The following is a 13,989-nucleotide window of genomic DNA, read 5'->3' on the forward strand; positions in this document are numbered from 1 at the left end:
TACTAGTCAAATTATTACTTGTGTAGATTACCCACCACAAAGAATAGTCACAATTTACTATATAGTTTCTGAATATTTCCTAAACTGTATACTTACAAACTAAAAGATTATTCATTTTCAGTATTCCCTGTCTGCCCTTCTCCACTGCAAATTCCCTTCAAAAAGGTCTTTCAGCCAAAACAATATCCATGGAACAACAAAGAAATTAATCTGACATTTCATTTCTGTTTTGACTTCCAGGGAGTCATACCTTTCAGTGAACAAATCAAGCTTTGCATTTACAAAATGGATCAGCCTAAGCTGACATCCTGTTGTATAGGGAATTATTTTTTCTTTTTAGACAGTCAAATAAATCATTTTCCCCCCAGTTATGTACTATACATAACACACATGCATTTCACCCTTTATTTTAACCCACTAAAGAAAAAGCCATCACTAACTTACTGCAATATCAAGTTCCAAGAGCAATGCAGTTTTTATTGCATCTTCTCTAGTGAGCTGAACTGCTTTTGTAACTGGCACTTCAAAGGTTGTTCCCTCTGAAATCAGTGAGGACAGATGTGGATTCTGAAAAAGCGGACATGAAAACTAAAAATACACGACAGCTTACTATGACATACAGGAATTAGTGTTGGTACAATTTTTTTGAAACAATCTTAGAAAACAAATCAAAACAATAAGGAAAAACATGAATCTTCTATATACACAGAGTGTTTTGCTCTACGTTTTTAAAAATCACATCCAAGCAGTAACAGGCATGTATTCAACTATAAAAAGTCAGTAGGCTTGAACAGTCTCATGGGCCTAAACGACTATCAAATGCAGCTAGCTGTTTCCTTTTTCAAGAGCTGCCTTGAAAATAGCCAATTAGAGAATGGCATTTATGTTAAACCCCCCCAAATTCCTGCCTAATTAAAGGATTACTAGGTGTACAGAACAGACATAAGAAGTAAGAACAAAAGCTATTTAAAAACATCATTGCAGATTTACAGATTAAGACTTTGGGGTGCAGATGGGGCTATTATTACAGGCAATTTATAAGAGGAATTTTAAAACCTACAGTTCAATTTAGAGCTAATCAGCAAACTCCACACTACAAAACAGCATCATGCTATGCCACAACATTTCTACACAGGTAAAAACGTGCCCCAAGAATAAGTCCAGACCACCTCTGTCAATGGCTGTCACTTGAAGATCAGACTACAGCCCTCATTTCTCCATCACTATTGTCAGCAAGCTTCATTTAAGATCAATACAGACAAAAATGAAAAGAGGTGGGAGAGATACCAAATGTCCATAACAATACTCTGTCAAATGGAAAGGAATTATTCTACCAATAAGAGAATATTGGTTAATCTTAAGATTTCCTATTTTTATAAAAAGTAGACAGGAGAACCACTTGAGACCAACAGTTAGAAGTTTTACGATTCTCTTAAAATTTTGACATGGTGATTAACAGCTTGGGCTGTATCAAGTTATTGTGCATCAGCTGGACTGTGATAACTGTCTACATTCCTATTCCCTCCAAGGCAAGTTCAAGGCATAGTGAGATGAAGATTTTTAAGCTAAATTATATTATCTCACACTTGCCACAAAGGCTTAAGATCCAGGCCGTTACTGCTCTGCTTAGTAATAAGCAGGAGCTTGTTAATTCAACCCTGAGGCTCAACAGCCAAGGGCATAGATCATATAAGTAGCTAGAGAGACTGTGTACCCAGACTTCTTTAAATGGCAGGGAGACTCTCTTTGGCAATAGCCAAACCTCAGGCTGATGGATTTCAAAACAAGCCAACTTCAGCTGTGCTTGGCAAAAAATACCCATGGTTGTTGCAGTGCGAGATACCGGAAAAGGACATGAATTGTAGGGTCATGTTTGTTTTTACAAATAGGATGCATCGCACCTATTTGTTGACAAGGTCTAGCCAACTATGTCAAAAATAGTGCCAAAGGAAAAAAACCAAACCTGCGTTTGGCTCTTTCCAAGGCTCAAGCCAATCATCCAGCTTTATACCTGAAATCTGAACTATAATCTCTGATCTGTCGCTCAATACCAGGTTAGCGGATTCAGCTTTTTCAATTTGCTGTTTGAAAGCAAAATTTACTTTTTTTCTATTTGCAGAACAGTTAAGGCATCAATATTAGAACCTGATCAGTTATTTCAGAGATCAGCCTGAATATATGCTATGACTTTAAAATAAGAAAATGGGCTCTTTTAACCACTTTAACACCACTTTCAATCCCGGTATTAGTCTTTAATCAAAGAGTACCTCTAAATCATAAATCTTTGTTTCAATAACTTGGATGATTTAATTCAACAACCTGAGCAAAACCAACCACAATATGAGGTTTGAAAGAAAAGCAAAATTATCCAGTGTTTAAATTCACACGCTCTTACATAATTATATTAGCTAGACTAAGTGGTTCTCTCAGCATTACCATTGATACTCTCAACCGAGGGAGTGTCAGGGCCCTGAGGATACCAATGGGTCATGGTCCTGACCAGCCTCACCAGAGCAGTCCACCCCCAGCTCTGCTTCCAGGCGCAGGAGCCCCATCTCAGCTCAGCCCTGGGTCTTCAGTCCCTGCCCGAGCCACATCACAGGAGCACTGCCGGCAGCCCAGCCACAACCATGCCCATGGCTGGCCACAGATCCTGTTGATCCGAGCCTGGATCCCAGCGTGGCCCCAGACCTGCTTCCCTTCCACAAACTTGCCTGATGATCTGCACTCTTGGCTGATCCTGGCTGCCATCTCCTGGTTTGCGTCGCTTGGGTATCGGGAGATGGGGCTGGCTTTTTTACCACACTCGGCTCCTGGCTCCCTGTCATTTAAAGACCAGCCAGACCTCACTACTCCCTCGCACAGATAACTAAAATGTCTGCCCCTTGGCAGGCAACCAGAAAAGTTTGAGTCACGCTTTCCAGTTCATTTTAAACACTAAATATGCCAATTGGAGATGATTCCCAGCTCATGCTAATTCTTCTCTTTGTACAGCAGGTCTTTGTTCAACATGGCTTCACAGGAAAAGCACACTGGCTTTTGATCTACAGTTCATCTTCCATTTCCAATAGTAAAATTAGGATCATGTTTTTACAATGACAAGTTTCTCTGTTATTAAATATGCAGCAAGTTTTTGAGCAATTTTACACCCTCTTAAGGCATTCTGAAAGTTCTAAAAATTTGAACAGAAATTGTGCTATACTCCTTACTACAGGAAGAGGTTTTCACCATCCTAACATAAGCCACTGAGGATTTAATTCTTCCATCCCTGGCACTGCAATGCCAAATTATTATTTAGCTAAATTGTACCTTGACATAAGCGTCCATAACTCATATGGTGGTAACTATATTTTCACAATATAAAAGGATCTTTCACTTACAATTCAAAACCCTCCTGCATTCGGGGACGTATCTCCTTTATATAAGTATCCACCTGCTCTTTTGAGCCGTATGTAGGAGTATACATTCATGCTCCTACCAGGGCTGGAGGCTTTCATCATTCAAAGTGAAGTCCTTACCTCACCATGGGTGTCCTGAAACTGCACCTCTATATATTCTGGTGGCAAGGCAGGAATATTAAGAGCAGACTGAGACACAGGAGGGACAGAATGAACAAGTGAAGGTTCGGTGTTTCTAGTTGAAGCCACAAGATTGATGTCAGCCAGTTTCTGTGACAGGACATCAGAACTCCTCACTCCCTCATCTTCTAGCTTCAAGTTCTGTACTTCTGAGCTTAAGTTTAGTTCATGTACACCGTGCAGGGCTGCAGAGAGCGAGCTAGAAACAGCATCAACAACACTGCTCATGCCTTCTTTTTCTTTCTGCAATAGAAATGCTTCCTTGAGGGCAAGCCAAAGTCCATCAATCCAAGGATCAACCACTAATTCCAAACTGGGAAGGGAGGTAGAAAAAAACAAAGAAGAAAGGAATGGATGAATTACTGTGACTTACTGGACTGTTAATTTACAAATAATGAAAAGACCACACAAGCTAAAAACTCTCTTTATTTTCCATTTTTAATATATATCTGCAGCTGTTGCCAAGATGACTTTTTTGTTAAGAAAATATTTTCATTTAGTTATTACCACTATGTAAATTTATGAAGTCTAAAGTGTATAACAGCCTTGCTTTTCTTCCAGTTTCTCATTTTTATTTTCTTATGCTGAACTTTGTGGCAGGAAGTTGAAGAGATGGTAGCAAAATATGCAACTTTTCATTGTGCAACAGCAACATCATAACTTACACTAACGGTCCATTTTTATTATTTTAGAACACAAGATATAAGTTTTATGGTTATGGCAATGTTTGTGTTCAACTGTCTTGCATCATCATGCACAGAACCGATATAATCTGCAGTTCAAAATACGTAAGCCAAGACTGCGGCCTACTGGCCAGAAAGAACAACAGAACGGGAAGGGAGTTGTTTTCTTATATAATTCCTCTACAGCAATCGAAAACACCTTCTTAAATAATTCCTCTGCAGTGATTAAAGAAAAAAAAAAAAAAAAAAGGATGTTTTACAGAAGAGAGAAAAAAATTAAAAAACATTGTAGGGTTTGCCTAAAGCAGCTCCACTGCAAGATGTGAGCTCATATAAAAGTCTGATGTGTATGTAGAAAGAGATCCCACAACCCAGTACCACACATACTGGGAACTGGATTTATTTTTATTTGCTTCAGTAAACAGACTACATTTTTAAACCCCTCCACTTATTCCGAATTACTGAATTTCTAAACCTGCTAAATACCTTCCATTCTTCCAGGCATTACAGAAGTTTGCTTACACTTTAAAAATGGAGTTTTATTTAATGGCAATTGAGATTGAAAAGGCATACTGTGTTCAGACAGGACTCACTCCTACGAGGTGCTGAGTATTCAGGTTCAACTGATTTCAATGAGTTCAGAACGTTTAGCCAAATTCACATGTAATTATTGCATCTTGAACAAATAAAATCCAAACTCATTCAGCTCTTACCCTACACAATCATCTGCTAATCCTGTGTCATAGAAGTGCTGGGCACCAAGTTCCTGAAGTCGTCGGTCTACTGTCTTTCCACCATTACAAAAGAACGTGTACTCTGAATCTCCCAGACCTAGCAAATTCAAGAAAAGAGGAATCGTGTCAATCAGCCAGCCACCCAGGCTACACAGACAAAGATCTGCAAAGACAATACAGGATTTTCCTGCAGGCAAACAGAAGAATCTGATATAGCAAAGTGCATATTACGAGGACACTTTCATGACCTTCCAAAAAAAAATTGTGTTTGTCCCAAAGTAGAGCTGAAAAAGTGGTTCCTCCTTTACAAATGTAAGACAGAATTTCTCTGAAAACACTTTGCTTTCAGTATTTCACATTTAAGAATAATGTTGCTTTAGTTTGAGGCTCTTAAAAAATACAAAACCACTCCTATAGGAAAAATTTAAGGAATTGAAATAATTAAAAAGAGTGAAACTGATAAACTGTATGTGAATTACCAAAAGAAATTCTCTCACCTTCAGGTTAAAATTGTTAATATACGTCAACAACATAAGGGAGAGAGTATTAAAAGTAATTAAAAAATATTGGAACCTTGAAAAAAAATTAATCAAACATAGGAGTGATTTTAAACAATATGAAGTAACAAATGTAGGAAAACATGCATAAGGGAATCTGGTCCAACATCCTCCTCCCCAGGAATCAGAGATTTCTTTGTAGATCTTATTTTCACTGCACTGGGTTTTCTGCCCTTTAACAGTCATGAAGATGTTCTGTTAGAAGAAGATGCTCTTTGTTATCAGTTAAACAGTCAGTGGACTCAGGAGGTATGTTCATGGAGGACCTGAGATTTTAAGTTCTCAGCTAAAGATCTCACCCTTAAAGTGATCAACAACACACACCTCATCCCTAACAGATGCTTATCTAACAATCCCAAAGACCACTGGTCAGGCAGTCTTCACAAATTCTGTAAGTAATCCACACCACTGTTTCACTATCCTAACTATGAAAATTTTTCACAGCCTGACCCTTTCTTCTGTGCAATTTCAAACCACTAGATCCTTATTATCCCCACCTAACAATGGATTATTCCTTTCTCCTTTATAACAGCCTATTTTTTCTTTTTCTTTTTTTTTTTTTAAAGACTTCTGCTCCCTCTCAAGGACGGTACTTAAAGTGAACACTTCATTGGACAAGCTGAAATGGATACCATGAATGTATTTTAAGACATAACTTTTTAGACTAGAATTGCAAAACATGTTAAAACTTAGATACTGTAATATCTGTTACAACAAAAATAAGTATTACTACAATGCTTATATTCATACATGCATATGCACATATGCATTCAGTCAGCTATGAAAAACCTAACCATTTCACAAACTGTAATGTATAACTAGGCAACAGCATAACATCTTCTCAAAACGTTACGTGATTAGGATGCATATATTTCAGACTTCCACATTATATATCCACTAGAAATTTCCTTCTAGGGGGTACTTTTCTCACTAGAAATCTAGATGTTTCCTCACTCCTACCTATCAACTTAAACTTGTCAGGCAAAAATAACCTAGGTTCAAATAGAAGTTTCTGGAGTTTGTTTAAACACAACCTGAAAACTCAACAAGCTGACCTTACCATCAGCTCAAGATATATCAGATGCATTTTGCCAAATCTGTATTTTGCGTATCAATCTCTAACCTGAAGTTACGTTCCTTCTATTGATGAGTATGACCTTCAAAATTAAAAAAAATTATTGCAAATTTAAAGGGATGGGATGATCTTAAAACATTATTTTTTAAGAACATTTTATACTGCTTTTCCCTCTATATAGAAAAATGCCCAATTACTCACAAAGTCAAGTAAACTCATGTAGTCCATAGAGACTTAACATGAAATTAAAACTTCAACAATTATAGATAGCTTATATCATATGTTTATGCAAAGAAAATTAAACTATAAAAAAAATTAAATTTGTAGCTTACATTCAGATAATTTCTGTGACACTTTTCCTTTACTGCCCACAAAGGACATTACACAAAAAAGCTGTTTACATTATAAAAATAAATGTTTTATAAGCACTTAAAAACCCCCAAACAATCTATTCACAAGGAAAAAATACAAAAATTATTCACTGATAGACAAGTGCTGCAATAATATAGAAAATACTAAATCACCTAGCAATCCATACTGGAGATGTGCAAAATGATCAGGTGGCAAGGTCGTGTCTTGAATTTTCTTTACAAACTTGCGGGCAGTGTCTGGTGGGTCTCCAGTACCGGTAGTGGAAATAACAATAACTACGGGATCCTTTTCTGTTTCCAGGTTATACTACAAATAATAGAACAAGTAAGTTACAAGGTGCCATTTGATACCTATTTGTGGCCTTAGATATTATCTTCCACCCTTCCTTTTCCCAAAGGTAAACGTTTAATCTCACCTTACCTGTATTAAACCACAGAAAGACTTTCAAGGAATTACAAGTCATTTTGGGGATGCAACTTACAATCTTGGTTGGAGTTTTCAAGACCAGATAGGGTAAAGCCCTGAGGAACCTGCTCTGACCTCAGCTGACCCCGCTGTGAGATGACCTCACGAAGTCCCTTCCGAACTGAATTATGCTATGATCCCATGCACAAATGCTGAGGGGCAGCATTTTGACCAGGCTAGTACACACGCAAAGAATACTTCACAACTGCACTCAGACAGCTTAAATACACAACTCCTATGGTATTTGCTTTGTCAAGTGGAAAAAGTATTTTTGTATATACAATCACAATCACAGTTAGCCATAATCCTGATAATTTCACACAGAAGACTGGGGTGTGGCCATACAAACTCTCAGGATCGTTTTTAAGTTCCATTAGGGATCACTTGGTTCTGTCTGTTAACTTCCATGTTACACCTGTCTTTGCCACAAAAACCCCCATGTTTTGGGGGAACCAAGGTAGGTATGAACAGTCACTGTGCTCTACAGTCTGACCCATTCTGGCCCCTTCCCCCTGCCCCCAATTCGTTTCTCTCCCCTTTGCTAACACCAACCTTCCATATTTCCCACGGTTTTAGGGGGGCTACTCCCGTTATGCCAGGTCGACAAGAACTGCCTGTATTTGGGATTGTGCATCAGTTCCATAAATTCAGGTCTCGTGCAACCATTTATTACTTCTCAAGTAAAAAGAATTCTGTTTCTTTGATTCTTCCAGCTTTCCACCGATGGCAGGCTGCAGCACCGTGCTCGCGTGCCGTCTGTCAGGTCACCCGCACAACACGCTCTTTCACAGCACCCCTGTGGGCTACAGGCTTTGAATTACACAGACAGTGAGCGACCTATGTGAAACCCAGCTCTGCAGAATCACAGCCACCTTGTTTGGGAGTGACCTCTGGAAGTCACCCAGTCCCACCCCATGCTCCGAGTGGGACTAAGTGCCAACGCTGCGTTAGGTCAGCTATGGCTCTGGCTGAATTTTGAAAACTTCTAAGGGTTGAGGTTCCACTTTTCTGGGCAGCCTCTTCCACCCAGAAGAACTTCTCCACTAGTGTCAAATCTGAGCTTATCAGACTGCACTCAGTGGATTTTGCCTCCTGTTATAGAGTCTTCTGCTGCCAGGAAGAGTTTGGCTTGAGTAGGCTGCTATCAGGTCACTCCATAGCCTCCTTTTTGCCACAATAAGCACCCCAAGCTCCTTTTACTTTTCCCTGTGGGTTTCAGTTTAAACTCTCTCCCAGCATTCCAAGATTAATAAAATAGTAGGGTTATGAGAAAGTATAAATAAAGATTGCAAAAGATGCTACGTTTCATTTCAAGCAGTTTCAGGACTGCAATTCAAGACTTCAGAGTTTGAGGAGTTATGTTGTAAACACTTCACTCAATAAATCACCCAAACCTTATCCCCTCCTCAAGCCATGTAAAAAGTTACCCCTTACACCTACAATCCAAAAAGGTTAGGAATACAAAGAAACAGAGTATCAAGGGGTTTTGCTGTTGTCATTTTTTCCAAAACCTTCCTGAAGAACCTAAAAGCAGTTGCATGGAGCAACTCAAATTACCGTCTGGAACTGTGTCCTGCCTCTGACAGTGGCCAATAGCAGGTGGCTAGAGAAGTATAAGAGAAGAGAGTAAGCATGCAAGGATAATCCCCAAGTACTTTGCCAGACTTCAGTGAGTTGTGGTCCAGGGATGTTCCAAACTGAGGTTTTGTCTTTCACAAGTTCAGGTGAACTCCAAGTACCCACAAATTCCCAAGACTTCCAAAACTGAACTCTAAGTTGTGCAAAAAAAGGCCCTAAGGGTCCTGTTGCAGTAAGCCAGATTTTCAAAACTTCCACAGCTGATTTGGTAAGTACAAATAAAACAGCTTCTGCAGTGCATTGTCACAGGTGACTGCTGCATTTGCAAACAAAAATAAATTCTTCAAGTAAAAAAAGCAAGGATCTATGGGTGTCACATAAAAATTTACATTCAATTGTGTTCCATTAAAAAAAAAAAAAGGAAAAAAAGATACAAGCTCAGAAAGTAAAAAGTGGTGTATTAGAACAGAGGTATGATTAGTTCACTAAATTCTTGCTTGCTCCGCTGCACATTCTCTTCTGCAAAGTTAAAGACCTTTTGGAAGCCAAAAGTTTGGCGACAGGGGTCCTGCACTAATTTGTGTCAACTACTGGGAGGTCTGATATATCACTAGACCAACAAGAACCTTACACAATTACATAGTTTTTTACTCTCCCTTCCACTTCTTCCTATATCCTTAGTGTTACATCTTTGTCCCATTCTTTCTCTTTCCTTCAAAAGTACTCCTCAACCATGTACAGTGAGCAGCCTGCTCAAGCTGCAAATGACTGCTGAAGGAAGAGGATGGGATCAGACACCCAGATATGTCTTATCCAGAATAGTATGTACCATGGCAAATGTTCTTATTCAGACAACTCATTCAAGGCTGACTACATGCACTGACACAAGATGATCTCCATTTAGCCTCCTATTTTACTGCTCCTACCTCACTTCCACTTCATTTCAGTCTTTCCTCAAGCATAAAAAGCAATCACAGTAACCAACCAAAGATTTATGACCTTTTCTCACCTACGAGAGTGTAGGTGAGAGATACTACTTGGAAATCGCCACTGTTTCCGAGACTTGAGAGGTATTTGACCATTCATTTCTGTATGGCAACAGGATCACATTATGACTATTGACTCTGTAGCCACCTGTTCACCCACAGACCTTCACAGCAATCCCTTTTAAGTGATGACAAGGTCTGAAAAAATACCCAACAGCCGCATAAAAATGGGCCTTCTAGCAGACAAATATGGACAAAACAGAAACCTCTTACTTCCTCGCCTAAAGTATACACACACAGCTCTCTGAACTGTGCTTGTTGTGGAATAAACTCTCAGATCTAACATGCCCAAAGGTCTTCACAAGAGGTTCCATCAGATTCAAGCAAGCTCTTGCTCCAGTACATTACACCACCCTGCCTTCCCCTCCCCAATTACACTTAAGCTTCTAGAAGTTCCCTTTATTTACAGTGAAGGCTAAGGAAAAGCTTAAGTGATGAAATCTACAAAGCTGCAGAAATTACTTTTTTCCTCAGTGCCCAATTCTCAGATTCTTAATTCAGTACATCTCTCTACCTCATCAATAACTTGCAGCTCTGAGTTGTCTTGCCAAATTTGACAAAATAGATTTATTCAAGTGGCAGGCCAGTAACAGGGCTAGAAATAACCTGCCTACCGCCTTCCTGAAACTAATCTCCCAACCTGTCAAATGCAGAAGAAATGAAATGGAAGAATATAAGGACAATCTTCACATCCCCTGCTGGTTGCATAAAATTCTCTTTGCAACACTTCGCTACAGACTTGGTGAACATTCATTCAAAAGCAGATGTCCAGCTACCCAACACATAGTGTATCCCCCAAGAAAGCAACTAGCTAAAAAGGAACTAAAGTATTTTTATAAACTTCTCACATTTTCAAGTGCATGGAAAAAACTCTTTTAGGTGTTATTTTCTGCTCATCTCATAAGAAATACCAGGCTATCAAGTTTCGTTTGTTTGGGTTTTTAAGTGTTCTTGTTTGAGGACATACAGTTGAAAGTACTCTGTGAAGGAAATCACAGTCCATATTGCTTTTAGTTACAGACAGACACGAACAGTTTTCAGATCCTTACCCTTCGATAACAGCAAATAATAAAAACCCACTTCCTTGCTCTAGCCAAGCTTTTTATTTCTTTCTACAATATAACTTGAGTGTATCCAGTGTGAACTGGATACTGTATATGTTAAGTAACTCAAGAAGACCCCACAAAAGCTCAGGGTCGTGCTGCAGCCCTAAGTTAACAGAACACAGGGCCTCAATGCAACATAAAAACTACAGAGAAAAAAAATGTGTCATTTCTAACAACAGGAGAGCTGACCAGTAAATACTGAATTCATTCACTACTGCATACATAAATAGTTTTCAAGAAGTCCCTGCACTGTTGTTAGAAGAGAGATCAAAGACATATTCATTTACTGTTCTAATAAAAAAAAAAATCACTAGAAAGGATGTACCTTTGGCTAGTAAGCATCTGTGAGTACTGGTCCAAATTACTAATTCATAAGAAGCAAAAATTTAAAACTAGATGGTGTATTTTAGGTGGGTGCATGTGCTCAGCCTTCACAATTATTAACAGCTACCACTCAAGCACATGAAGAAAAATGCAGCTCTTAAATACCTGTTTTTCAAACCAGCATGGAGTATCTCACCTTGTCCATTTCACTTATACAGTGCATATCAGCTTCAAGTCCACGGGCACCTGCTTGCTCCCGTATTTCCTCAGCTATGGCTTTTGCCTGCCCCTTTTGTGTTGCATAGAGGAGCAGAAACCTCCTTTTTAAATCACAGCACATTTCCCAAAACAGAGCACTTTTTTTTGTTTGTTTTTTTTTTAAATAAAGACACTGCAGGGGAAACAAGAAGAAAAAGAGTGAATTTATTGCATGCAGAACAGCAAGATTTTGTTTTGCTTAATAGATTAAAAAGAGATACTTTAAAGAATAGCAGTATTGGTGTTTAACTTGGAAATGAGACATCTACTCTGAAGAGAAGCCATTTCTCACAACCAAGCTTTGTAGGCCAGGTTGCAAAGGACTTGTGGTATTGGTCATACAAGCTGTACTGCCTTGATTTTGCAGTAATATTGCAATGTGCCCAGTATCAAGAATCTAGTTTGCAAACAATACAATAGAGAAACCAGTTTCATGAAAATAAACACTATTTTTATTACGTAAGTTGTATTTTCCACTTTAAGTCAGTGACTGCTTTGGTCACTTTTCTGAGAGGTATTTGAAAACACAACAAAACATAGACCTGGTGAAGTCAAAATACAATGCCTGAGGAAAAAAAAAAAATATTCTCAGTTTCTTCTTTTCTGAAATCAGTATTTTTTGCCTGATTGCCTTTGCACTTTACTTCCATTATGTCTATATTTTAGAACACAAACATTGTTTTTCATTTCATATTTCAAAAAGGAGCTTCTTACACAAGTGCAACTACAGAATTGGCTATTTGGGTTTTTTTCTCCTAAAAATAAGAAACCATTTTAGAGAAATCTGCTGAAAATGCCACTCCCTCACAAAGTCTTGCAAGCAGTAGGATGAATGAGATGCATATCCTTATCCGTTCACTCGTCCCATGGAAGTTTGAATGCGAGAAGTTTTCTTTCATGATTTTGACACAGAACACAACAGATGTAAAGGCAACTTCAAGAAGCAGTGAATAAGAGAAACAAGCAGAATGTCTCTCATGCGTATATTACAAATCAATCTTCTGTCAATATTTTGTTGCTGCTAGGGAGCTGCAGTAGAACTCAAATACCTAGAATTACAACTGATCAATTTTCAGTTCCCAACTTCAGATTTTTTTCACGTGCCTGGGCCCAGTTTGCTGTACTTCACCTATTGCTCCCACACAGATTCAGCTACAGAAAGCATTCAGTGTCCTAGCCACACACACTGATTTATGGAAACCTGTGGCTAAGTAATTTGAGGCATATCTTTTTCCCGTTTCTCTCATGGGAAAACAAACACAGCTCAACTGCGTAAGAATACTGTACTCTATTGATATGGCATGATATTTCTCCCCACAGTATTGTGGAAGGTTTCTCTTATTAGAATTGGCTTTTTTTTAATAGCATACATGTAAATCAAAAGTGGTACAACTAAGTGATAGCTTCTTAAGAGTACAGTGCCTGTACCACACATGAATTCCATGAAAAATGTAACTACTAGAAAATTTTGAGGCTTTCATTGTATTTTGTTCTACTACATTTTCCATTATAGTTTTCACTTTGAATTGATTACATTATATTACCTAAAAATATTAATGATTACCTTAACAGTCACTTTAAATAAATTCATTTAAATAACTGGCTTCATGTGCATGTGCACGGAAGAAGATGCATAGGCCAAAACAATCCACAAAATGATTTTTCACCCTCCTTTTCCGAAAGAAATACAAAGAAATTTGATGATACGCAAATTATGATGATTCATATGAAATAGTTTAAATACAGTTTAAATACTCTCAGATCCCTGTAGTAATACAGATTCATCCTAGTCACGTGCTATGTTTTCACCCTAATTGTTCTCTTGTCAGCAGGTGGCAATGCCCGACTATAAATGGAGAAAAATAATGAAGATGAAGCGGCGTTTCATTACTACATTCCTTCTTATACCTCAGAAAGGGAGAAAGATAATCAGTTTTCCACTGGGACCACACCATAGCACAGAAGCCTTCCATACACAAAAAGCTAAGGGATAAGCTGCCAACATTATGGCCAGGGGATTACCAAGAGAATTCAAACAAGAGTCAGCTCTTGGGGAAGGGAAGATGTACAAGAGAAGCAAGAAAACTGGCGTAGTAGGGGGATAGGAGAAGGCAAGAGAAAGAACAGCAGTCACGATGTGGTTTGACATGGCCAGGTGTTGCCCTAACAGCACCATGACCTCTGCCTAGGCCAGGCAGAGCAGCCTCCCCATA

The 13,989-nt window shown here is 38.6% G+C and overlaps 1 protein-coding gene across 2 annotated transcripts in view; it reads right to left on the reverse strand.

Annotated features, from left to right (window-relative positions):
* Window positions 1–13,989, reverse strand: part of MTRR (5-methyltetrahydrofolate-homocysteine methyltransferase reductase) — a 32,780-nt gene that overhangs the window by 18,030 nt on the left and 761 nt on the right. For both annotated transcript variants that reach the window (XM_052781969.1, XM_052781980.1), the window contains exons 2-6: window positions 11,715–11,909; window positions 7,152–7,305; window positions 4,975–5,092; window positions 3,519–3,891; window positions 445–567 (exon numbers count right to left, since the gene is read on the reverse strand). In XM_052781969.1, coding sequence (XP_052637929.1) covers window positions 445–567; window positions 3,519–3,891; window positions 4,975–5,092; window positions 7,152–7,305; window positions 11,715–11,858 — 912 coding nt within the window. In that variant the 5' untranslated portion in view covers window positions 11,859–11,909. The remainder of the gene's footprint in view (window positions 1–444; window positions 568–3,518; window positions 3,892–4,974; window positions 5,093–7,151; window positions 7,306–11,714; window positions 11,910–13,989) is intronic.

Source organism: Harpia harpyja, chromosome 1 (genome assembly GCF_026419915.1).
Source record: "Harpia harpyja isolate bHarHar1 chromosome 1, bHarHar1 primary haplotype, whole genome shotgun sequence".
NCBI lineage: Eukaryota > Metazoa > Chordata > Aves > Accipitriformes > Accipitridae > Harpia > Harpia harpyja.